Source organism: Notothenia rossii, assembly GCF_949606895.1.
Source record: "Notothenia rossii genome assembly, chromosome: 9".
Classification (NCBI taxonomy): Eukaryota; Metazoa; Chordata; class Actinopteri; order Perciformes; family Nototheniidae; genus Notothenia; species Notothenia rossii.
In genome coordinates this window covers 3,841,861-3,865,757 of record NC_136907.1, presented here as the reverse complement: position 1 = coordinate 3,865,757, position 23,897 = coordinate 3,841,861, and the positions used below count along the sequence as shown (strand labels likewise).

General features: G+C 38.8%; 1 protein-coding gene across 9 annotated transcripts in view; it reads right to left on the bottom strand.

Annotated features, from left to right (window-relative positions):
- Positions 1 to 23,897, bottom strand: part of LOC307018832 (neural cell adhesion molecule 1-like) — a 320,994-nt gene that overhangs the window by 54,540 nt on the left and 242,557 nt on the right. For 7 of the 9 annotated variants that reach the window (XM_079649276.1, XM_079649273.1, XM_079649274.1 and 4 more), the window contains exons 7-11: positions 23,401 to 23,561; positions 20,821 to 20,963; positions 14,885 to 14,914; positions 8,639 to 8,789; positions 143 to 327 (exon numbers count right to left, since the gene is read on the bottom strand). In XM_079649276.1, the coding sequence (XP_079505402.1) occupies positions 143 to 327; positions 8,639 to 8,789; positions 14,885 to 14,914; positions 20,821 to 20,963; positions 23,401 to 23,561 (670 nt within the window). The remainder of the gene's footprint in view (positions 1 to 142; positions 328 to 8,638; positions 8,790 to 14,884; positions 14,915 to 20,820; positions 20,964 to 23,400; positions 23,562 to 23,897) is intronic. The other 2 variants (XM_079649275.1, XM_079649281.1) reach the window with 1 other exon arrangement.

Below are 23,897 nucleotides of genomic sequence, written 5' to 3'. Positions count from 1 at the left end.
TCTTACTTTTATGTATGCACCACGACACCAAGTCAAATTCCTCGTACGTGTCGACTGGTAATAAACATGTTTCTGAAAAGTGGCTTATATCATAAACTCTTTCTCTCTGTGTTATACTGAGCTGTGGTGGAGTGCAGCAGACCTGCAGGTAGCTGACGGAGGGCGTGTTGTAGATCTTTATGTTGGTGGTGTTGGTGGAGGGCAGCTGAAGGCCGTCTCTGAACCACAGCACGGCGGCTGCAGGGTGAGCCTCCACCTCACAGCTGATGTTGGCCGAGTTCCGCTCCCACGTGTACACCGTCACCGAGCCCAGGATCTTAGGAGCATCTGCACGACACAGAGGAGGGGAGAGGACACTGATTATCTGAAGTCTTCAATCTTTCTGGCCAGGAGGCATCTATAGTTTTAACACAGTTTAGATTTAACCACGCCCACAACATAGATGTATCAAGAGAACGACTTTTTACTTTAACTTTTTGAACACAAATACCTGTACTTTCTACTTCTTACATGTTGAACTCAAATACCTGTACTTTCTACTTCTTACATTTTGAACACAAATACCTGTACTTTCTACTTCTTACATGTTGAACTCAAATACCTGTACTTTCTACTTCTTACATTTTGAACACAAATACCTGTACTTTCTACTTCTTACATGTTGAACTCAAATACCTGTACTTTCTACTTCTTGCATTTTGAAACCAAATACCTGTACTTTGTACTTCTTACACTTTGAAACCAAATACCTGTACTTTGTACTTCTTACACTTTGAACTCAAATACCTGTACTTTCTACTTCTTACATTTTGAACACAAATACCTGTACTTTCTACTTCTTACATGTTGAACTCAAATACCTGTACTTTCTACTTCTTACATTTTGAACACAAATACCTGTACTTTCTACTTCTTGCATTTTGAAACCAAATACCTGTACTTTGTACTTCTTACACTTTGAACTCAAATACCTGTACTTTCTACTTCTTACATGTTGAACACAAATACCTGTACTTTGTACTTCTTACATTTTGAACTCAAATACCTGTACTTTCTACTTCTTACATTTTGAACCCAAATACCTGTACTTTCTACTTCTTACACTTTGAACTCAAATACCTGTACTTTCTACTTCTTACATGTTGAACACAAATACCTGTACTTTCTACTTCTTACATTTTGAACACAAATACCTGTACTTTCTACTTCTCACATTTATTGGAGCACTTCTCCGAATGGTCAAAGCGCATTACATTACATATTACACATCATACCTGTAACAGTGAATACAGCAAATTAGGGTGAAGTGTCTAGCCCAAGGACACAACGTTATGTCTACTTTTCAAAGCCCACACTTCTTTACTTTGACTTGAGTAAAGAAGTTTAGTCAATACTTCTACTTTTATCAGAGTATTTTTAAACACGAGTATCTGTACTTCTACTTGAGTAAAGGATGTGTGTACTTTCTGTACAACACAGAGGAGGGGAGAGGACACTGAATATCTGAAGTCTTTAATCTGGCCAGGAGGCATATATCATTTTAACACAGTTTAGATTTAACCACGCCCACTTCTGCATTGATATAGCTCTGCGCAACTGTGTCACGGATGCATCAAGAGAACAACAAAAGTTATATAAGGTCTACCCTAGATTGATTTCAAACGGATATGGGTCGCGAAATGTAATTAACTTATGAAGTATTTATCTGACCATAAATAAAATTAGCTAATTCTCCCTCACTTCCTCCCGCTTGGAGACAACTTCACTGGGTGTTGAAAGTAACAAATTACTAATACTCATATACTTTACTACAAAATGTGATAAAAGAAAAACTAGCTTTTAGGCAACAGATTGTTTGCTAGTTTATTCTTCTTAAATGGTGAATTAACGGTCATGTCATATTTGAAAAAAGCATCAATCTACTTTGAAAAATATGCTCTATCAAGCGACTGTAGCTGGCAAGTTCCTACTTCTCCGGATGAAAACGAGAAGGGTGATGCTCTGATGCTGCCTCGTTGCTTTCGTCAAAAAACAATAAATGCAACCCGGAGAAAATAAATAAGGAAACATGGAAGAAAATCTGGAAATGAAATGTTATAATTGATCATTTTAAAACAATGATAAGTTGTTTTTGGTAGGCTTGTGCAATGGTTCTAAAATAGTCAAAACATTTACATATTTGCTCATATTTCCACCACTTTGTTTGGACATGTTCTTAGGGGCAAGGAAAGACGCAAGCTGATCTTATTCTTGCAACCAGTGAACTACTTTTTTTTAAGAAATCTTTGCATGAATAAAGCCGTATGAAACACACGCCTGAAGACAGCTGGAGACAGACTGTGGGGTTTGTATATGAAACACGTGCTGAGTGCAGGACGATGGCTGTATCTTTCTATAAGGCATTCTTTAATATCCCTTTTTAAAGAAGATCCATGGATGGTTTTATGCAGCATTAAATTGCCATTTCTTTCCCATTTTACTGGCGACAAAGCGTCTTCTTTGTTGCTTTAATGTCTCACCGGGCCATTGTTACAAAGTACGTCTAATAAGCGTACGATCATACTGAGAGCTTTGAGCGAACAGAAATAACCAAGCCGAACGGTGTTACTTCAAACGGCTTCAGAAACATTCAGCCGGTGCATTTTGGAAAATGAGATCCTTCCTCTCACTCCACATTGGATACCTGCAGAGACAGAAATAACACTGCGGCCATTCATGCTCACCGCGACACGCTCGTAGAGTTGAATTGAAACCATATGGGCTAAAACTCTTCACCCTTCATTTTTAGAAGCGTTGTTGGAAGAGGCTATAACAGGAGATGACTGTTTCCCTTTATTAGATCCTGCTCTCGTCACTGAGCCGTGTTTCCGAGAGTATTCTGCTGAGCTGAGGCATGACTCTGTCCTCCTGACCCCGGATCCTTGAAACCGGATTGATGTACGAGTTTGAGTCAATAGTGCTTCATCTCCTGCAGCCCTGATCAGACCCCGCTCCTCCATCAGTGCTGCTGTTGGACCTTTGGACTCGATGCACAGCATGTGACCTGCAGCTTTGATTTCTGCAGCCGCTCCGTCAGATTATCGATCGTTGGCAAGTCAGAGGAAAGTATCAGTTACTGCTGCTGGGATAGATCAGCACAGAAAACACCTATTGTTCTGCATCAGGCCTTTAGAAAATAAGTAAATACATTTTGCAGCCCTTTTCATGCTTTTGTTTCACCAGTGTTCATTTTGGCAGCTGTTTTTGATTTAGTCTTAGTCTTTAGACGAAAATGGTTATTAGTTTTAGTCACATTTTAGTCATTCCTATCCTTCGTAGTTTTAGTCTAGTTTTAGTCGACGAAAACTCAAAACGTGTTAGTCAACTTTTAGTCGATGAAAAATTACATTTTAGTCAAAATGTGTCTCTATACTCTCTGAACGCTCCGTCCCCGGCAGATCTCTGTGTCCGCTGCAGCGTGTCTGTTAGGCCCCGCCCCCCGCACACAGAGAGACCAGTCTATGAGAGAGACACAGGGAGATCGCTCTTCTGGAGTGAAGAGAGCGGAAATAATGATATTGCAAGTTAGAAACGTAAGATCCTTTTTGACAGACAAGACGGACACATTTTGAATGTCCGATAGTCCACCATTAAAGCCTTAGTCCCGTCTCGTCTCGTCAACGAAAACTAAATATACATTTCGTCATAATTTTCGTTATCAAGAATCTATTTTTAGCTCGTCATCGTCTCGTCTTAGTCGTGTAAAAAAGGTCGTTGACGAACATTTCCCGTCATAGTTTTCGTTGACGAAATTAACACTGTGTTTCACCACTTAAATACCTATTCTACCATCTGGAGCATCAAATACTAAGTCAATAGCATACTAAGCTAGGTACATTATGGAAAGGATAACTGCTAACAAGACGTATTGTGATGCTGTTTGTATGTAAAATAAATGTTGTTACTTTTTAATGATGGATGATCATTTTTGTTTCCACTTCCATCTTTGATTGTTAATTACTTTCGATGAATGTTCTGGTTTGTTTGTTTGTTTGTTGAGCTTCTGTGGCTTTACAGTGAAAATGTGCGACTGTGTGTGTGTACCGCAGAAAAAACATGTTAATGCTAATCGGGATAATGCTAATGGTGATCGTTGTCTTTGTTTATTTCCTGTTGATGTTTAAATAGTGTAAAGAAAAGCCAATGCTAATAAGAATCCTCTTGAAGACACAAAATCTGCCGGTCTGAAGTACAACATGAAAGCTATGCTCAGGTGTGGAAATGTCTGCGGGGCGGAGATGAGCCCGTTTGCTTTCAGACAATCATGCTAAACAAACCTGAGCCGTGAGGAGCTCAAACAGAGAACTTATTAACACTTTCCTATCAGAGCGGCAGCAGCAGCATCGTGGACACGCTGAGCCCGGCTAATGGGATCACGCTGAGCAGCAGATTGTGAGTTCCACGCTTTGATAACGTCTTCATTGTGAGAGTGGGCGAGTGGTGATAGAGCGGACAGAGAGTGAGAGCCGTGCTCGAGACAAAGCACCTTTTCTTATCGATGATTGCTTGGCAACAGTGAATCAGCACCCTGATTACTTGCTGATTACTCGAGCTAACTGCTAACAGCTCTATCAACGCTGCGTTGTGATTATATCTCCTCTGAGCAAATTGCTGACACATTGAGTGGACGGCATATTAATCCAATTAAGTGTTCATCTGCCTTATTTATTGCTGTCTTTTGTAGCAAGGTTCGTTAGATTTCAAGAAGAGATCAAGTGTTGTTTGGCTCCCATTGGGCAATTCCAATCTTTCCAAGGACATGTTTTGATTATGCTAAATTACTTTCGTGAAATGAACGCAAAGCAATGGAGGGAACTAAGAGATTTTAGCCTTTGCAGACCATTTACATGCACACAAACCTACATAGCACACTACAGGAGAGGGCAAACCCCCCAAAAGCACAATACGGCCCCTTTGATGGTCATATCTCTCAGGTCAGTCTCTTATTTGAAAATAGGTAAATAAAAAGGTAATATACAGGTAAAAATACTATCTTTAAAAAAACGTCTATGGCCTGGTTGCACAAGCTTTCTATTCTACATTTTTAATGTTCAAAGAGCAAAGTAATTAGAGCGTTACATAAATTGAGGACAGACACATTTAAAGCCTCGACAGCCGCTGTACCTTGGGGCTATGTCAGAGCTAAGACCTTTGTTTCCATGGAAACTAATCGCAATGATACCGCTTACGCTCGCCCACCTTTTATCCCCCGAAGACGGAGGTGACTGCCCAGACACTGAGTGTGAAGAAAAACCTCTCTTTGGTCCTGACGCTGCCCCTGTCCTCCTCTGATTCCAACATACATTTATTTGCAATCAGAACAATGCTAAGAAAAACCTAAATTCACCTCAGATCTGAAGGAAACATGACGAAGCAAACGGATTAAAGCAAATCAGCAATGTTTTTGAGAATGAATTTAAACCCCAAAATAAACATGAATCACGCTTTAGTGCATCTGATGCCAAGCCATGTGTAAAATCAACCTTATGTGTTAATATATGCAATAACTAACTCAAAGTGGGTTGCACCTTACAAGTAAGTACAATGTAAAGTTACGATAATCCTTATATGGAACACTAAGGAAAGTGGTCGGGGACTAATGTAAGCAAAGCATTTAAAATGTTTTGGGGTATTTATAACGGTTTAGTGCTTTTATTTATGCTGGTTCACTTCACCTTAGATGGGAAATGCCGATAGCACGAGAAAATCGCTTTACAATTAAGTTGTTGAATTTAGAAAGTGCAGCCAGGACGGAAGTATTCCAAATATATTTTCTGGTGACAATTAGTAGTAACAAAGCACCAAACATAATGTGTTGAGATTACTTGGGTTGCAATGTCGATACCTCATTCTTACTTCCACATCATTTCCTCTTTCTGCTCACTGTGATTTGGACGTTGCACCAGTCCTTCTTGTGATTTGGATCAAATGACCATTCATTGTGCAGCCCTGGACTTTACTCTTGGACTAACCGTCAAACGGACTGCAGAACTCTCACGAAAGATGGAGTATTTGTCTAGTCTATCAGTGTTTGTTGTTGAAAAGCTTTGGCTCATTGATTTTTCTGCCTACAGCTAAAATCAACGGCTAATGAACAAAGAAAGCAAAAGCTGCCAGGCTGCTGTCAAAAGCCATTTCAGGAAACACTACCTGAGACACGAGGAGAAAACCACCGAACACAAAGTACACTGATTACAGCACCATTACTCTGACGTGCGGACGACACCGTCTGATCATCAATCACAGAGCGATTCCACAATCTGAGATTATTTACGGACATTTTAAACTGACTTTTCATGACATGGCATTTCATCTGAAGAGTCTTCACGGACGTGTTTGTTGTTCAATGTCAACACCAACAAGATTATATTATTGCTTTTAGGAAGTCAATCACCATCTGGCAAAGGGACTATCGATGAAAACTAGCTTTTTGGCTAATTTGAGTACTTTTACATGTTTTTAATATGTTGATTAATTTACACTGTCCCTTGTTTTAAATAAATCAATTCAATTCAATTAAAAGACAGGTGTTTTAACCTGTTGAACCCCATCCCGGTTTTTCAGGTCTCCACCATAACTAACTATACTTCTAAAAGGGTTAAATTAATCATATTTTTTCTCAAAGTAATGATAAACCTGTGAGTTGGATGTAGAAAAGTCAGAATCGATATATATGTTTTTTATTTTAAAGAAAATTCAGATTGAACATGGTAAAAAACTGTAAATTATAGTGTCCGTCCAAAAAACCTTTTTTACTTATAGTGAAAACCACCCTTGGATGATGGTAAGGTAGACTAAAAGCTTTAGGAATCCAAAGTACAACATATAATAAGTACACTGTATCAAGATTGATGCAAAACAAGTGACATTTGACTTTTTTAGAGAGGTTTAGCAAACAAAAACAACTTCTGGGGTCATTTGGGTGGATTTTCCATACCTCTGGCCCCCGTTGATCGATGTCGCTGATTGACATCTCTTTCTAACCGTCAGAGCCAATGGAATCGAGGGAAAGTTCCACATACACACACAGGTTACCAAATAAGGAGTGAGAGTGACGTGTAGCCAAAACCGGAGTTGTGACACTCTGGTGGCTACCATTAGCAGCTAATTTTGATTCTCCGATTTTTGCATACAGATTGAATTATGGATTATCAATACTTTTTTCAAAGTGACAGACACATTGGATTAACCTTCAGCCACGTTTTTTCTCGCTTTAATGCCATTGAACAAAGAACCCCGGAGATTAGAAGATTCTCATTTTCAAAACTCAAGCATTTCAACTAGAAAGATGTCTGACAGTGAAGTGTATTCTTTGATCTTCATTCGTCTATTGTCAGATCAAATCAAGTTTTATTTATATAGCAGATTTTTAAACGATTTTTGGTCGAGCCAAAGTGCCGTACATATAATAAAAAATAACCTACAGTAAAGACACTTTTCAGCTAATACAACAGCACCGTTTGTGCAGAATATCAGTATCAGAAAACGACACTCTCTGTCCTTAGACCCTCACATCGTACAAGGAAACACTTCCGGAGATATATGTGTGGTAGTGGGTCTCTGTGCAAAACATATTTGGTACGATTCTGATCCCTCTATTTCGAGATTACACTGTTATAAAAGGTAGGGAACCGTTATGAATATTTATGTCATTAAGTATAATTTAGTCAATTAACCAAAGGAAATTAAATCTCATTTACATAATTCACCAAATGACACATAATTCAACAATTATAAACATTCATAATGGTGCCAAATATGATTTTACTGTAAAAAGTAACATTATAAGAACATTTTCAAATTAAAGTGTTAATAAAAGGAGAAAAATCTATTTAATCATCAAATAAAAAGATTTTTTCGAAAAAATGGTTCAAACTCTTTGGAGATACTCTCGTTTGCTTTCATTCTAAGAGTGAAATGCAACTGTAAAAAGACAATGAATGCACATCAAGAGCAATAACAGCTGTTGTCAGTCCTAGGTTCACTTATTGTCATGGTTTTGGATTGTGTCTTGTCTGGTCCTTCTCCCTGTGTTTGTCTCCCTGTAGTTAGTTTCCCTGGTGTGTCTGATTGTCTGATTGTGTTCACCTGTTGCCCTTGTGTTGCTCCCTCCTTTACCCAGCTGTTTCTTGTCCTGTGATTACCCCTCTCTGTATTTAGTCTTGTCTTTCCCCGTCGGTTCATTGTTTGTCTTTCCCTTCACGTCACGCTCCATGTTTGTCCTTGAAGTTTTGATCCTGGATTCTTTACTCGTGCTCCCCTGTTTAGGTAATGTTAAGTTTGTTTCTTGTTTTCTTTTGCCATCGGCTTTTTTTGTAGAATAAAGCTTGCTTTTTGTTATCCCTTATAACCCGCTTATCCTTTTTAATCCTGCATTTGGGTCCTACCTTTTCCACGCATCGTAACACTTATGCATCAATTCAAACATTACAAATACAGTAATTGTGATTTTAAGGGTATCATATGGCCCGGGGACAACAGCTGGAAATTAGCAATGTTGGCTAAAGCTGCCCCATTTACTGTTCTGTGTGACAGTTGATCAATGGGGACCGTCCATGACAGTATAAACACTAAGTATAAGAAGAGTGGTGTTACTCACAGCGGACTTCCAGGAACATGTGCTGCTCGTCTTGTCCGATGGAGTTCCCGGCGCTGCAGAGGTACTTCCCGGCATACGTGAACAGGACGTTCTTCAGCGTGAGCGAGGACACTCGGGCGTGGCTGCGGACCACGATGTTTCTGTCGATGCTCTGCAAAGAAATGAGCGGGAGAGTAATTAGTCTCACTTATAAAGCAGGACGTTGTCATAGAAGTGGAAGCATGTCTTTGTCATCCGTCGTCTTGTTCGTGAGAGATGTTAAAGGGTTCCTACTAGAAGAGAGAAAAAGAGATGACGGGGTGGCTTTCTAGTTAGATTGGAAAAAAATGAAGTTAATGAGTTAACCATTTTCGGGAGAATCCCTTCATCCCTCACTCCCCTAATCCCTTCAGCGTCCACACGGCGGCGTGCGTTGAAGCTTGCCGGTCGGCGTGTCTGGAACTCGACCAACAACCAATCACATGAATCTCCCGCCCCGGACACACAAGCACACAGTTTGATTTGCTAGAGCTTGTACTGGGATATGATTTGATTGGCTGAAGCTTCCGTCAAATTTACGGCCCGTCCACACGGCACGCACGTCCGTAAATCATTTCATTCCTACCTCCATCATCCCCTTCACCATTACCCAAATCCCACATTACTTATCAAATCCTTCATCCCTTCATCCTTGCATCGGTTGATTCCTCCCTCCTTCCCTCCTTCCTTCCTTCCTTCATACTCACCCACAGCTTGGAGCTGCAGTATGTTGATGTTTTTCTGTACCATTTAACTGGCTAGTTGCAGGTTACAGCAGGCCTAACAGCAGGTTGAACAACATAATTGCAGTTGTGAGAAATGCATCGTTAGACCCAGTTTCATTTGGCTCAATAGCTCTCTGCTTGCTCAGATGAACCTGTTGTATTACAGCGGAGTCACTGACGCTGGTCTACTGCCCTTACTTGCTTTTTTAATCATGCGCTACAACCTGGGTTAATCCGCAGGTTTCATGCTGTCGGATTAAAAGATGAAGCCGGAGCATCGGCTGCTTTTAGGCTCCGTTCAGTGACATTCATAGTGATACCAGAACATTTTCACACAGTGTATTTTAGATAGCGTGAGATATACTTTATTGATCCCATAATGGGACATTGTTTTGTCGCAGCAGCGTGTTAACACAGTATTACATAAAAGTACTTTCTGTCAAACAACTAATGCAAGCTTCGTTCCAGGACAGCAAATGAGTTCGAAAACAGAAGGTAGGAGGCAAAGAAGGACATCAATACTAAACAAAGAGCCATGAGGCGGGATCTATCATTTAAAATATATATATTAACATATTTCATTGCGGGCCACATTAGCATTATGGTTGCACTCAAAGGGCCGGTCGTAACTATATAAATATATAATATATATAAAATAATGTATTATATTACATTATTGCCTCTGAATTGGATTATTATCGGATAGGATAATAACTTAGTAATTAACTACGTCTGAAAGCAGAAGTCCAGGGCAAATAATTGCAAGTCTCTTCAGTACGCATGTCACAAAACAAGATGCATTGTGGGACATGTAGTTTATGGGCAACCTGCTTCTGTAAAGTGGCATGTAACCGTATAATAAACGTATTATAATCTTTGCAAGCTCTTGCGGGGCCACATGAAATGAAGTCGCGGGCCGGATTTGGCCCCCGGGCCTTGAGTATCTTCCTTTCACCTGCCATGATTTGCTATTCATATTTCAGGCATTCGGCGTTTTCTTTTTGTATACATTATTAAATGGTAATTAATGTATTAGCATTAATGAATGAAGTGTGATCCTCCACAGAGCGAAGGAGGTGCAAACGTCGCCAACATATTTCTGCTGAAGATCTGAGGGAGTGTCCTGGAACATTTTGAAAGGGCAGCATTAATCCTTGCCTTCTGCAGAGACACTGAACTGGAATCACTGTGGGAACAGGGAGGACGCTAATGGGGGAGAATACAACAGAGGGAGAAGTGAACAGGCGTTTGCATTTCTTCATTAATTATACAACAGAGCGTTGTCACAATTAATTATATCAGAGGACTGAAATGTAAATGAAATGTTTGTTCCGTCCCTGCTCATTTGCATTGTAAGGCAGAGCTGAAATTATGTTACATAGCCTTTGAACGTTTCGCTTGTCAGATATTCTGTACAATTATTATATAGGAAGAGACTGGAGCCGCTGAAGCAATGAAGAAAACCCATTATCTCTTTATATGTGCTGCTATTAACTAAATGGAAATCAAAGGTGACACAACGTTTACTAATGTCTACTTTTCTCCTGTCAGCACCTCCACAACACGTACTAACTCTATGAAAAGATCTTAATGCTTCACTCATGTCAGACTAGATCTCTGTAAATACATGAAGCCGACGAGGAACAACTCTTCATATCAATATCCTGATGGTAATTATCATGGTGAGTTGACCAACACTGGAAACTGTTAACAGGCTGATGTTGTAAAAAGGTATTTACAGCTAATGTCCTTCCACTTCTAATGGCTCGGCTTATTTGAGGCTAATGCACTCGAGGTCTCTTGCTGTTCCTGAGTTTCTATCTTCATGCTTGAGTGCACTTATTGTAAGTCTCTTTAGATAAAAGCATCAGGTAAATTAAAGGTAGTTAAATTTGATGTTCAACAACTAATGTTTACCATCTTAGTTAAAGTACAGCTCGGGCTGATTGGAATCTAAATAGGTTTGCAGGACCTTAGACAGAAACTGCTGATTGCCTCTGAACTAGATGGAAAGTGGTCGGATAACCAAAGTCATTAGTAGTGGTTAAACATTGATGTCCGAAACCAAATTTCCCAGAAAGCACTCCACTCTTAAGCAAAGCATTTCTCTTCCTGGCTGTAGTATATAAAGACTTGAGAAACTAAAGATTAGAGGTAGCACTGACGACAAAGGGAGATTTGGAGTGATATTGATATGGATTCCATTTCACTGAAACGCTGATGATGTGGGACTAGCACTATCAGCTTGGCGGCCCATGTGAGTGAGAGGCATGTCAGATGTCTTTCAGTTTGCCTGGAAGACATCTTTGTAAAGCTGTCCTCCTCAGTGTTTTTCTGTCTATGTCTCTGTGCTTTTGCAAAATCTTCTAGTCCACCTTTTACTCTCCAATTGCTGACTCCGTCTCTTCTATAATCTACTTTCAATTGAGGGTCTGGGCACCTATTTCAGTCCCAAAATCGTTCAACATTCTTCCTCATTGTATAGGTTGCTGTGGTCAATACTGATGCTCTAATAAGAATGGTGGTAACTGTTCTAATGCTTGTGATGTGAAACACTTGGAACGTTTTCCCTCCTGACGAGTGCAGAGTTGACGAATTGAATTGGCATTAAGTCTGATGAAAGTAGAGCTGAAGTTTGGGTTGAGTTTAGTTAGACAAGTGCAATTCACTCCTAGCCATTAATGATCAGTAAAGAGAGTTTGTAGTACCCTAATGATGGGGATGTAACGATACCAAAAACTCACGGTACGATAATATCGCGATAAAAAGTCCACGGTACGATATTTATCGCGATATTGAAAAATAAAGGAATTTCTTTTTGAATTTTTTGGTACTTGTCCATGTCTCTAGGTATGTACATGTAGTCCTGTAAATACAATATCCTTTTGTGTTATGTGTTATTTTATGTTCATGTTGTAACCTACTTGCTGCCATGTTGGACAGGTCTCCCTTGAAAGAGAGATCGATGATCTCAATGGGACCATCTGGGTGAATAAAGGTTTAAAAAAATAAAAATATTAAAGAAATCGCAGTAGATTTGGTCAGTCTCACGACGGTATTGAGACATTCATTTACCGCGATATTCGATATATCGTTACATCCCTCCTAATGACCCATTGCTTATTATTATTAGTGGTTCCTCGAGTCTTCAAAATAAAAATAGGGTCAAGAGCCTTCAGCTATCAAGCTCTTCTTCTGTTGAACCAGTTTCCAGTTATTGTTTAGGGAGCAGACACCCCCTACACTCTTAAGAGCCTGCTTAAGACTTCCCCTTTTGATAAAGCTTATAGTTAGGGCTGTCTCTGGCTTACTTTCAACATCCCTAGATAAGCTGCTCGGCTCAATACTTTCCTTTTCCAGGAAGCTCAACGTTAGGGCTGGCTCAGGCTTGCCATGAGCCTAGCCATAGGATTCTTTTTATATTTCATTCATGTTTTGTTCATCTGTACATATTGTAAAGCCCTCTGAGGCAAATCTACTGTATTACTTGATATGTTGGGAAATATATAAAAGATTTTGATTTGATTTAAAATGAAGTCGAGACAACAGTCTTTAATGCTGAACTGTCTGTTCATTCTGGGCTGTATCTTTCTGTAGGACGCGAGTCAAGGTGAACCGGCGCCTTGTCAGCTGAAGTCAGAAATGTTGACATTTAGGGCAGCTTGGTGGCCGGGGGGCCCGGGTGTTAAAGTGACTTATTCAGCACTGCTGACATTAAAGCGTTCAGCGGCGGGTTATATCAGACCTTCATCTGGTGCAAGTGTCAAGCTGCTCTCCTCACTGAAATAAAGGCACACTGTAAAGGCTCCTCGGCATAACATCCCCATCCAGAGTCCATTTATCATCACGACTAATTAGATAACGTATGCTTGTTGGCAGCATGTGATGCTAAATCCAGCTGGGTTTCACTTCAAACACCAAAACTATTAACATCTACTTCAGATGAGTTTGATCACTGCTGTGCCATTAGAAGTGCTTTTATAGACAGATTTCTATGTTAGGCTTCATCATAATATTTAATATAATCTTCCAATAGTAGGTTTTGTGGCATTTCTGTCTTCTATAAGTTCGTCCGCACAACACAAGACAAGACAAGCGGCATTATAAGGATAACCACACAATATCTATTCTATTAAAACAAGGAAACTGTATATCGTCAAAGACAAGCTCACAAACACATTTCTTCACAAGCAATTATCTACTGACAGAGCAATACTATTACGACAGCAACAGTTTTACACTTTGCCTACACTAAAAGAGCAGTTAGTCGTCTATAAAAGCAAGAAAAAGCAAGAAAGAAAATTACATCATGGAACAATTACCCACCTAAAAGGAAATGTATGTACAATGCACTTACAGTATACTCTAACTACAGGAGAAAAGTGTACTGTTGAACAATGTGAGGCAACACTGGGAGATCAAAACACACTCATGATATCAGACTATTGCAATAAACTTCACACAAATAGGTGAGTGCCACCGTGACGCGTCCTAAAACCCGGAAGTAAACTCCTTCCGGGTCCTTCGACAAAAATCAATTCAATTTCTCCATAGGGTTTAGGAAAATAGCTGGAAATAAGGTCTGTGGTTGAGATCACGGTGGTTGGATCACGTTTTGTTCAGTCTGATGATATCCACATGTCTACCCTACTTTTATAATTTCGAATCATAAATATATTGATGATAGAAAATTATAAAAGTAGGGTAGACATGTGGTAAAATGCTAACTTACGTCCGGGTTTTAGGACCCGTCACTGTGGCACTCCAATGTCATTGGAGTTTCTAAGGGGAGCTAGAAAAATGCAAAAGTAGAAATTAAATGTATAATTTTTAGCACCCATTTCTAAGGTTTTAAAGATACAATCAGCGTTCTCAGTGGTACACTACATGTCGTGAACACAAACCAAAAGACCTTCAAATGTCAACACAAGTACTCGGTTAGGGTGAGTTAAATGAGGGTTGCATAAGTACGTGGTTAAAGTGAATGTTAACGTTATGAACAAAAAGGAAATGCAGACCCATCAATCCATTGGCAAAAACCATTAGCATTTGGTTAGCATCTAGCTAGGCCTCAGCAGAGCAGACAGTGTTTGTGAGCATTTTGTTTCTTCCGTGAATAAAGCAAAGTGTTCGAACTAACCAGACCGTGCAGCAGGAAATAGCAGCATGCTAAATGACCAACATCTACTCTAATCTACTGTGAAAGTCTCGGCGTCTCAACATGAAATTTGTCGACAAAAATAAACTGGGACAAGTAAATAGGGCAAGTCGAAGTGTTTCTGGAACTAAATGGATGAAACGCACTGTACTACGGGTCTAATGGGCTACATATTTAGTGCACAACTAATGTAGCGAGCATTACAAGTGGGCTAAGTGACAACACTCCTGCTCTGAAGTTAAAAAGGTGGTGGTGGTGGTGGTGAGGGGGGAGGGGGGGGGGTTTCTACTGTGTAAGTTTGTGCTAATACAACTACAGTCAGGCTACTGTTTTTAGCAGCCATACCTCATATTTGTCTGGTCGCGTCCAAGAAGCCTAGAAAGGAAAGAGAAGCAACACAGTGCAGCGCAGTGAGCTTTGGAGGCTGCAGAGCATGTGCCTGTTTGAAGGATCATACCTTTGATTTGGAATGTTTTATCAAATTGGCTAGAAACACATTTCTCTCAATCATTGTTGGAGACATACCTCAATGCAGAACAAATCTATTAACATCCATTTGAAAAGAGAAGAGGGGTAAACAGCTTCAGAATTGCCCGGTGAGTCATCCGTCACAGAGGCCTGTATTGAATTGTTTATGCAACAGTGATGCAACTCTGATAATGCAGACATAATGCACGCTGTGATCGATGGCCCAGCGCGGGCTCAGAGAATGTGCATTGATCTTCATACCCGGGAGGTGGGGTAACACATTTCAACATCTTAACACAGACGTATGCTCGCAGTCAATACTGGTTCTACAGAAATAAAGGTATACGCAGTTTGAGATTTACTTTATGTTATAATCAGTGGTAGAAAAATTGGTTTCAAAATGTAAAAGTAATTCGTTAGGTCCATTTCAGAGTCATATTAAATGACTGTATTTTGATTGTTGATGCATTAATGTGTTCATCACAGCTGGTGATTTTGTGTGACTTTATATAGGACTACTGGCTTATTTCATTCAGGGAGTTTCAAGAACTGGTCAAAATGCTTAACTGGTTTCTCCTAAAGCAACATGAGGTTATTTATTAATGACGCAGCCGTATTGGAAAGGGAAAAAGAGCACGAAAAGATAATTATGATTTAGCCATTACCCATATCTAAACACTTTTCAAATCAGTGTCTTTCTCATCATGGGGTAATGCTTCTGATTAGCTCGCTCGTGTATGTGGAGCGGTGTCCTCCACTTATCCACCTTTAGTAATAAGTGTGTAGCCATGATTGTACTCTAATGGTGTGAATAAACACACACACACACACACACACACACACACACACACACACACACACACAGAGACACATAGACACACATACACACACACACACACACACACAGAGACACATAGACACACATACACACACACACACACACACACACACACACACACACACACACACACACACACACACACACACACACACACACACACACACACACACACACACACACACACACACAACCATATACATCCCTTCAGGGGACATTACATTGACTTACATGCATTTCCTGGAGACTTATCCTAACCTTAACCAAGTCTTCACCCTAAAATTAATGATTCCCCTCATGGGACCTCCATTATGTCCCCATAAGGGAGGTTAGTCCCCACACGTGACTGTGTAAACAGATGTAGGTCCCCACAAGGACAGTAATGCTGACATGCACACACACACCTGAGCTGCACACACTCATATACTGTATCTCTGAGCTGTTGTTGTTCTAACCTCTTTCTCCTGTCCTCACACACACACACACACACACACACACACACACACACACACACACACACACACACACACACACACACACACACACACACACACACACACACACACACACACACACACACACACACACACACACACATGTGGAGATGATACAATGATAACACCCGCTACACTTTTTTACAAGATGGCGAATTTGAAAATGTTCACATGTTTCTGAAAAAGCCAGATAGAACGTGAATGAAAGACCGAGCGTGGAGAACGAGCCAATGATGAACCACCGTCCGGTGAGAAATTAGTGACAGCTATTACCCAAAAGATCGGAGGGATTTTCTGATTACCAACGGCTTTAAATTAAAACTGATCCGACAGTGATAGATAGTCAGAGGGAGGCGCGCTGACAGGCTGTGAAGGGAAGAAGACTCTCGGACACTGAGATCTGGGACGGCGGGCATGTGTTGCAGGTGAAAGATAAGACTCAGTGAAAACAGCCGTGAATGCACCGCGCTGTGCGAATGCTTCCTCTGATCGGCAGTGATAAATGGCTCAGGGAACGGGAACAACTAGGGATACTGGAGCTGATCTCTACGGATGATATACTGATGATAACACTCGGAGAAGTTTCCCAATCAGAAGTCGTAAAAGGAAAAAGTTAGAAGGAAAGCAATGTCGCTATCAAACACTGACGCTCTACAGTTGGTGAATCTGAGAAATGTTGGTGTGCTTTCTTTCTCCTGACATGAAAAGAAATGGAAATATTTGTGTATGTATCTTTACGTTTGGCACGACACTCAGCTCTAGAAGTCGAGGCTGCTCTGCTTTGCAAAATTAATGAATTTTAAGTATTTTATCAATTACATTTGTCAGGTAAAAGCAGTAGGTCTCATGTTGGAAATGTCCCTAATTTCCTCTTTCCTCGCTCAGAGATGTTTTTGAACTTTCTTTTTTAACAGGTTAATTATTTCAAATGATTTCATGGTGACTTATACGCTTCAATGTCAGCGTGGTGTTCGATCGCTTTTGCTATTTCAGAATCAGAATATTTGATTTATGCCAGGGGGAAGTAGGTTTTATGACTCAATGAATACAAATTAATGAATTAATGCATATAATGATATAGACATAAGAAGACATCTGCAATAAAAGAGAGAAAGTTAGAATATTTTTATAATTACAGGTTGATGTAAAAATATTAGAAACAAAACAAATATTTGTTTAAACGTAAAAAGTTAAGGTTATAATTTGCAAAAAAATATGAACGCTAAGAATATGTTTATAAACATAAGATGATAATGTAAAAAATGTCTAATATAAGAATAGAAAAACGGACTTAGAATATTTATATAACCACAAGTGAAGTAAAAATATGCAATAAAATAGAAATAGAAAATTCCACTGACAGTACAACGTGTTATTCTCCACCTGATCACAAAATGTTCCTTCTCTCTGGAGACTCTTTATTTCCTGCTTTCCTTATATTTATAAACTGGACTCTTAAAGCCTTGGGATAAGTTTGTAATTTCACCCAAACTGAAAAATGTTCGACTTATGCAAATGCTCTTAGCCTCAGGGCAAATGTGTGCCCACTCTTAACATTAAGAGCATTTAAGCCGTGTCTAATATTTGCTTTTTTAAAACCATAACAAGGGTTGCTTGTGCAGCGAGAGCATTATATAATATACACACTGTGCCATAGACCTCTATTTTTATCGTAAGAAGTACATTTGACAAAAATGGGCCATTTTATGCCAATTTCCAGGTTTCAAATGTGTATTCTGTGCCTCTATGTTTCCATGCTTTAATGTTCAAACAGGTCTCGTGCCTGAGCGCTTCCCAATGCCATCATCTTGACTGATATTACAATTGCATCATGATTTGTGGTATTGGAAGGAATAAGCATTTGTTATATTGTCATTCAAAGTGTATTTAAATGGTAATATTGCGATTATTTGAAGGCGATCTGAACCAAACAAGGATTTCTGATGAAGTCTGTTGAACATTGGGACTTCTCTGCAGCTCCATAATAATTCAATCAGATATTTTCACAGATTTTAGCTTAACTAAACATTCCTCTTGTATAACGCACTAGTCCGTATTGGGATTTTTTATAAAAGCAATTAATTGTGAAGTGCTTTCAGAGAAACACAGATGAACACCAGCCTCATTGATCTTTATGGATTCTCTTATAACACACACATGTGGAAAGGACATGCTGTTCTGACCGTGCTATTTTTAGTGCTTGTAGCATGCTTCATCTCACAGTAACATATTTGATGTTACATTATTCATCACACAGCTGTAAAGTAGGGCACGGTGGCCCAAATACTGGTTCTCGCTATGGGACAGGTGCTCTGAAGCTTCACTGCATCTGCATCCCAGAATAACTCTCCTGTTGTTACGAGCATTTCATTTCTAACAGCTGCACCAGAGCCGAGTTATTTAATATGAGGCAGGGGCTCCGGGAGACCACTTTCATATTGACGATTGGTTGCATTAAAAAAAAAAAGGCGATAGAGAAAGTGGATGCAGGGGGGAGACGGAGTGGAGGTGAATAAATCAAAAGTAAATGTCAAACTTTAACATTTTACGCTTTGTATTTCATTATGGTTACTTTCTACATTAAAAAGGAAAAATCTACATATAGACAAGTCAGCAGAACTCAGCTAGAAAAGCATGCAGATTTAATAATAATAAGGATAATTTAAATAATAGCAATACAAAATAATCATAATAAAAAATAAATAATAATAAGTAATAATACATAATAATAAATAATAATACATAATAATAAATAATAATAATAAATAATAAATAATAATAAAATAAATAAATGAATAATAAATAAAATACATAATAATAAATAATAATAATAATAAATAATAATAAAATAAATAAATGAATAATAAATAAAATACATAATAATAAATAATAATAATAAATAATTATAAAATAAATAAATGAATAATAAATAAAATACATAATAAATAAAAGAGTAAATGAGTAAATGAGTAAATAAATAAATAAATAAATACATAAATAAATACATAAACTAATAATAATAACAACTTAAAAAATAGGATAAAAATAAAATGCATTTTTGGCAGGGCCTATTACAGACTGACCCATATGCACGGGTATTAGCGGAAAAATAAGCCTATAAATATCGATTCCTGGCGACTCTGCAGCATATATTTGTCCTGCAAACTTCCTTTTTCTTCATAACATTAAGATATATTATTATTTATTGCAGTGTCTAAAGCTAGATAAAGGCCTCTCCTATGAGGTGTTGCTCCTGAATCCTCCATCCTGCTGCAGAGAGGTAATTATCTTAATACTGTTTGCTGCATCCTCAGCTGGAAATTACCCGTCTGAAGAGACTAATCCGTCCACCGCTCTCATGATGCGTGGATTCAGGAAAAAAGGACCGTTAAGATGGATTTCTCAACAAATTATAGCATTTTAATGAGCTGATAAGAGCAGGACAATGAGAGTGTTCCAGCAGCTGTGACCAGAGCCATGGAGGACGGCATTCATAGCTCTTAAGAAGCCTTTAACCGTGTTGTATAGCCAGAGCTTAAATCCAGCGTTATCTGCACAGCTGCTGAAGGCCATGACGAAGAAACGAGGATATACGTCAAAGCAGGACAAAAATGCACAACCCTAATTTGGTTTAACACTTCTTAAATAATCCTGGGAAAAAGTGCAGAGTGGATTATCACAGCGGAAAACAATCAGATTGTCAGACGGAGGGACGTTTAGGGTTTCTGGCTTCAAACAGCAGTAATTACAGTCATTTCACTGAAACAATTTGTTCTCTTTCTCGAACTCACTCACACTTCATTTTCGGTGAATTTTCAATTAGCACTTTCATGGTAATGGTACAAAAATACAGCCTTCAAATGCTAATTATTAATAGGAAACACTGTTAGCAACGCTTGGGAACATCAAACCATGGAATTGCATTAATTTACAAAATTATTTATAAAAGATCAGCAGCATTGAACAAGTTCTGAAGAGGTTTAGGGCCATGTGTGAAAAGGGTTTTGAGAACAAACCAAAAATGTTTTTTTTTTTTAAAGAAAGTCGAAATTCTGACTATTATCTTAAAATGATATAGGAAATAAAGTAATGTGTATTATGTATTGTATTCAACATTATTTAAGTCCAGCAGTATTGAAAAAGTTGAGGTTTAGGGCCACGTGGGAAAATGATTTTGAGATCCGTTTTTTTAAATAATTGAATCTTTAAATTCCGACTTTGTTTTAAAAATATGAAATAAACTAATGTGAATTATATACGACTTTGTGTGCTGATATTGCAATATAGTTCTTTCTAGCCAGTGTTTCTATTCCAAAAGTGACTTTTTTTTGTTCTTCTTTATCCCTCTTCTACCCATTTGTTTGTTTTTTGGATGTATAAACTGTCTAATTGATTGAAATAGTAGAATAAATAATTAAAAAAATAATTAAAAAGGAGATTTCCACCCAAAACTTAAAGCTTAAAATGTAAAGAAGTAGTACCTGCTCTCCTTCGGTGAGCACGCGGTTCTCGAAGCTCCAGGAGATGGAGGGGGTGGGGTCTCCTGAGGCCTCGCAGGTCAGCGTCACCTGCTCATCGAACTCTGAGGCCGTCTGGTTGCTCATGTACGTGATCTTGGGTTGCACTAGAAACAAGATGAGAAGGATGGACGTTGGATGGACTGTTAAACACCTGAACTGCTGAAACAACATCCATAACATTCTGCTACTTAGTAATCATGTATCTATTTACCTAATACATCATTCAAATAGCTTGCATATAGACCCTTATTTCACTATTTCCCTTTTTTGTTTAAACTATTCCTTTCCTTTTTGCAGTTGCTTTTAATATTTAATATTTACTTGCACTATATTTTTCTGTTTTTCTGTAATATCGTGTTGCACTGTTGGAGAAGCCTGTGGCTTAAGAATTTCATCGACATAACTACTCTGTAGCTATGGTTGTATGAATAATAAAGAACCTTGAACCTTGAACCTTGGGGAATGTACATTTCATTTATTTCTCTTTTAACACGAGAACTGCCAGAGGTCGCTGTATACCTAAAACCGCCAACGGGTCAAATGTACGCGCTATTGATTTGCAAGGTACAATGTTCTTTTATTCATCATACAGAACAGTGAGTTTTGATCGCACAGGGATGACATTTATACCAATAGAATCTGTGGAATCTCAGCTTTTCATATAATATAGTTTGTGCAGATAGCATGAAGTATAAAATATCGCTACAAGTGCTGATTTAAACACTTGGTGTTAGACTTGTGTTTTGTTTAGGTACAAATCTCTCAATCTCTCTCTATCTATCTATAACTATCTATCGATCCATCTGTAATGTTCTGTTCTATAAACATATAATTGTCTACATAAACAGACGACGCAGACTACTTCTCTCATTCCGATTGTCCATCTTTATTCAACTGGCACGTAACCTGCACACATGCATTACGTCCTCAACGTGAGCTCAGTCATCCAAGATCTTGTATTCTCCAAGATGTTACACTATCTATAACTATATATCTATCTCTCTCTCTCTCTCTCTCTATCTATCAATATATCTATCTCTCTCTCTCTATCTATCTCTCTATCTATAAGGAACCGCAATAGACAAAAGGCGTTGCCATAGCAACACGTCATGATTACGCTGCATTTTCTATGAGGTAAATATTACCCGCTGGCGGATAGAGGTATAAATGGTAATTTATTTGGCGATTTTTTCAATCTGACTTCCTATTGACAATTTTTAACAATAGAGGGTGCTATATAACACACTTTCAGGAAAGGTCACGGACTGGGACACTTTAATATGTTATGGGAAAAAAGTTACATACAATAAAAAAACAGCTGCGGGTAAAATGTACCCGTTGGCGGTTCTAGTGTTAAAGCTCTCGTTTGGTCTCTACCAACCCTGGAGGAAGCACAGCTAGCTCCTAAACTCATATTCAACTTACTTTAAAAGCTCGTTTTCAAACAAAAATGTCTGTTGCAACATTACATTACATTTGGCTGAGGGGTTTTGATCTAAAGCAACTTACAATAACGGGAATCAACTATGAGGAGACTCAAATTAGCCAAACCACTCAAGTGCTTCAAAAATGAATGAGACTTGTTTTATTATTATATTTGATTAAAAAAAGAACCTGATATACTTTTGGTCTCACCCCGGAGGAAACACAGATAGCTCCTAAACTCATCTTCACTTTAACGGCTAGTTTTCAGTTAGTTACAGAAATGACATTTGGCTGAGGAGTTTTATCCTAAGCAACTTACAAAGACTCAAATCAACCATGAAGAAACAAACTGGGTAAGAAAACTGCAAAGCTTCAACTAGGCCAAACCATTTAAGTGCTTCAAAGATGAACAAGAATTGTTTAATTATTATATTTCGTTTAAAAAAAGAAGCATATAGCAAGGTTGATAATAGTACAGTTTGTGTTAAATAAAAAACAAAACAGCTAAAAGAAGCTGAAACGCTGAAAGACTGAACATTAGCTGGAGTTTCTGCCATCATTGGTGACATTCCACAAAGTCAAAAAACAGTTATGTTGCTTTAAACAGCTGCTACATATTGTATGTGTTTATTAAAAGCAGCGTATAAAGTAGTCGATGGTATAGGAGTTTGTGTTAAAACAAAACAACCAACAACGCTGAAAGGCTGATCATTTGCTGATGTTTCTCATGAGTGACATCCTGTACATAATTGACTCAATTGATCTGTTGCAAATATGTATTCATGTGGCTTTAAATGCCCAGTATTAAGCCAAGTGTAAAACATACAGGCTTAATTAGAGTTGTGTTTTCATACACCATTGACCTTTAATAGAGCTGCGAGCGTCTGATTACATACAGTGCAGAGTTCCTGGAGGAGAGAGAGTTCTGAGATATCCTTCAATGTCCTAAGGACTGGCGTAATTACTTTCCAATAGGGCTGGCGTCTCTTTAAACTGTATGCTTCACGCTGTGTAGCTCTGCTCTCAGAGTCAGGAGAAAGCTGTACAACAAATGTCAAAAGAAAAGGCCAGAAAGAGAGCGGCTTTCTCCTGGCGTCAGCTGAGTTATTCTCTTACCGAACACGTTCAGGCTCACTTCCTCGGATTTCTCTCCCGCCTTGTTCTTGGCGATGCAAGTGTAATCTCCTTCATCCACTTTCTTGACATCTTTTATTTCCAATTCAGAACCATCCTCGTTCAGGCTGTACTTATCGCCGGTTTCAAGGACGATGTTGTTACTGTAGCGGAGGGAAACAGAGGAAGAAGACATGTTGAGGTTCACATCACGAGGGTTTGCTTACACAACTTGAAAGGACGTTCAAATAACTTTCTTTACTCGCTGACAAGGAGGGGGGTTTTATCTGCTATACAACAAAGGTAAGGAGAGCAAACGAAAACAAGTCCTGTCCTCTGCTGAATGCTTCTGATAAAAGCTTGAGCTTGCCTCAGCTCTCTTTTAGTCCTGTGTTTTTATAAGGCCATGGACCAATAAGGTGGTGCAGGAATGAGTCCTAAACCCAGAGAGGAGTTAGCATTTTAGCACTTCCTGTTCCATCATCTGGACGTTTTTGAAT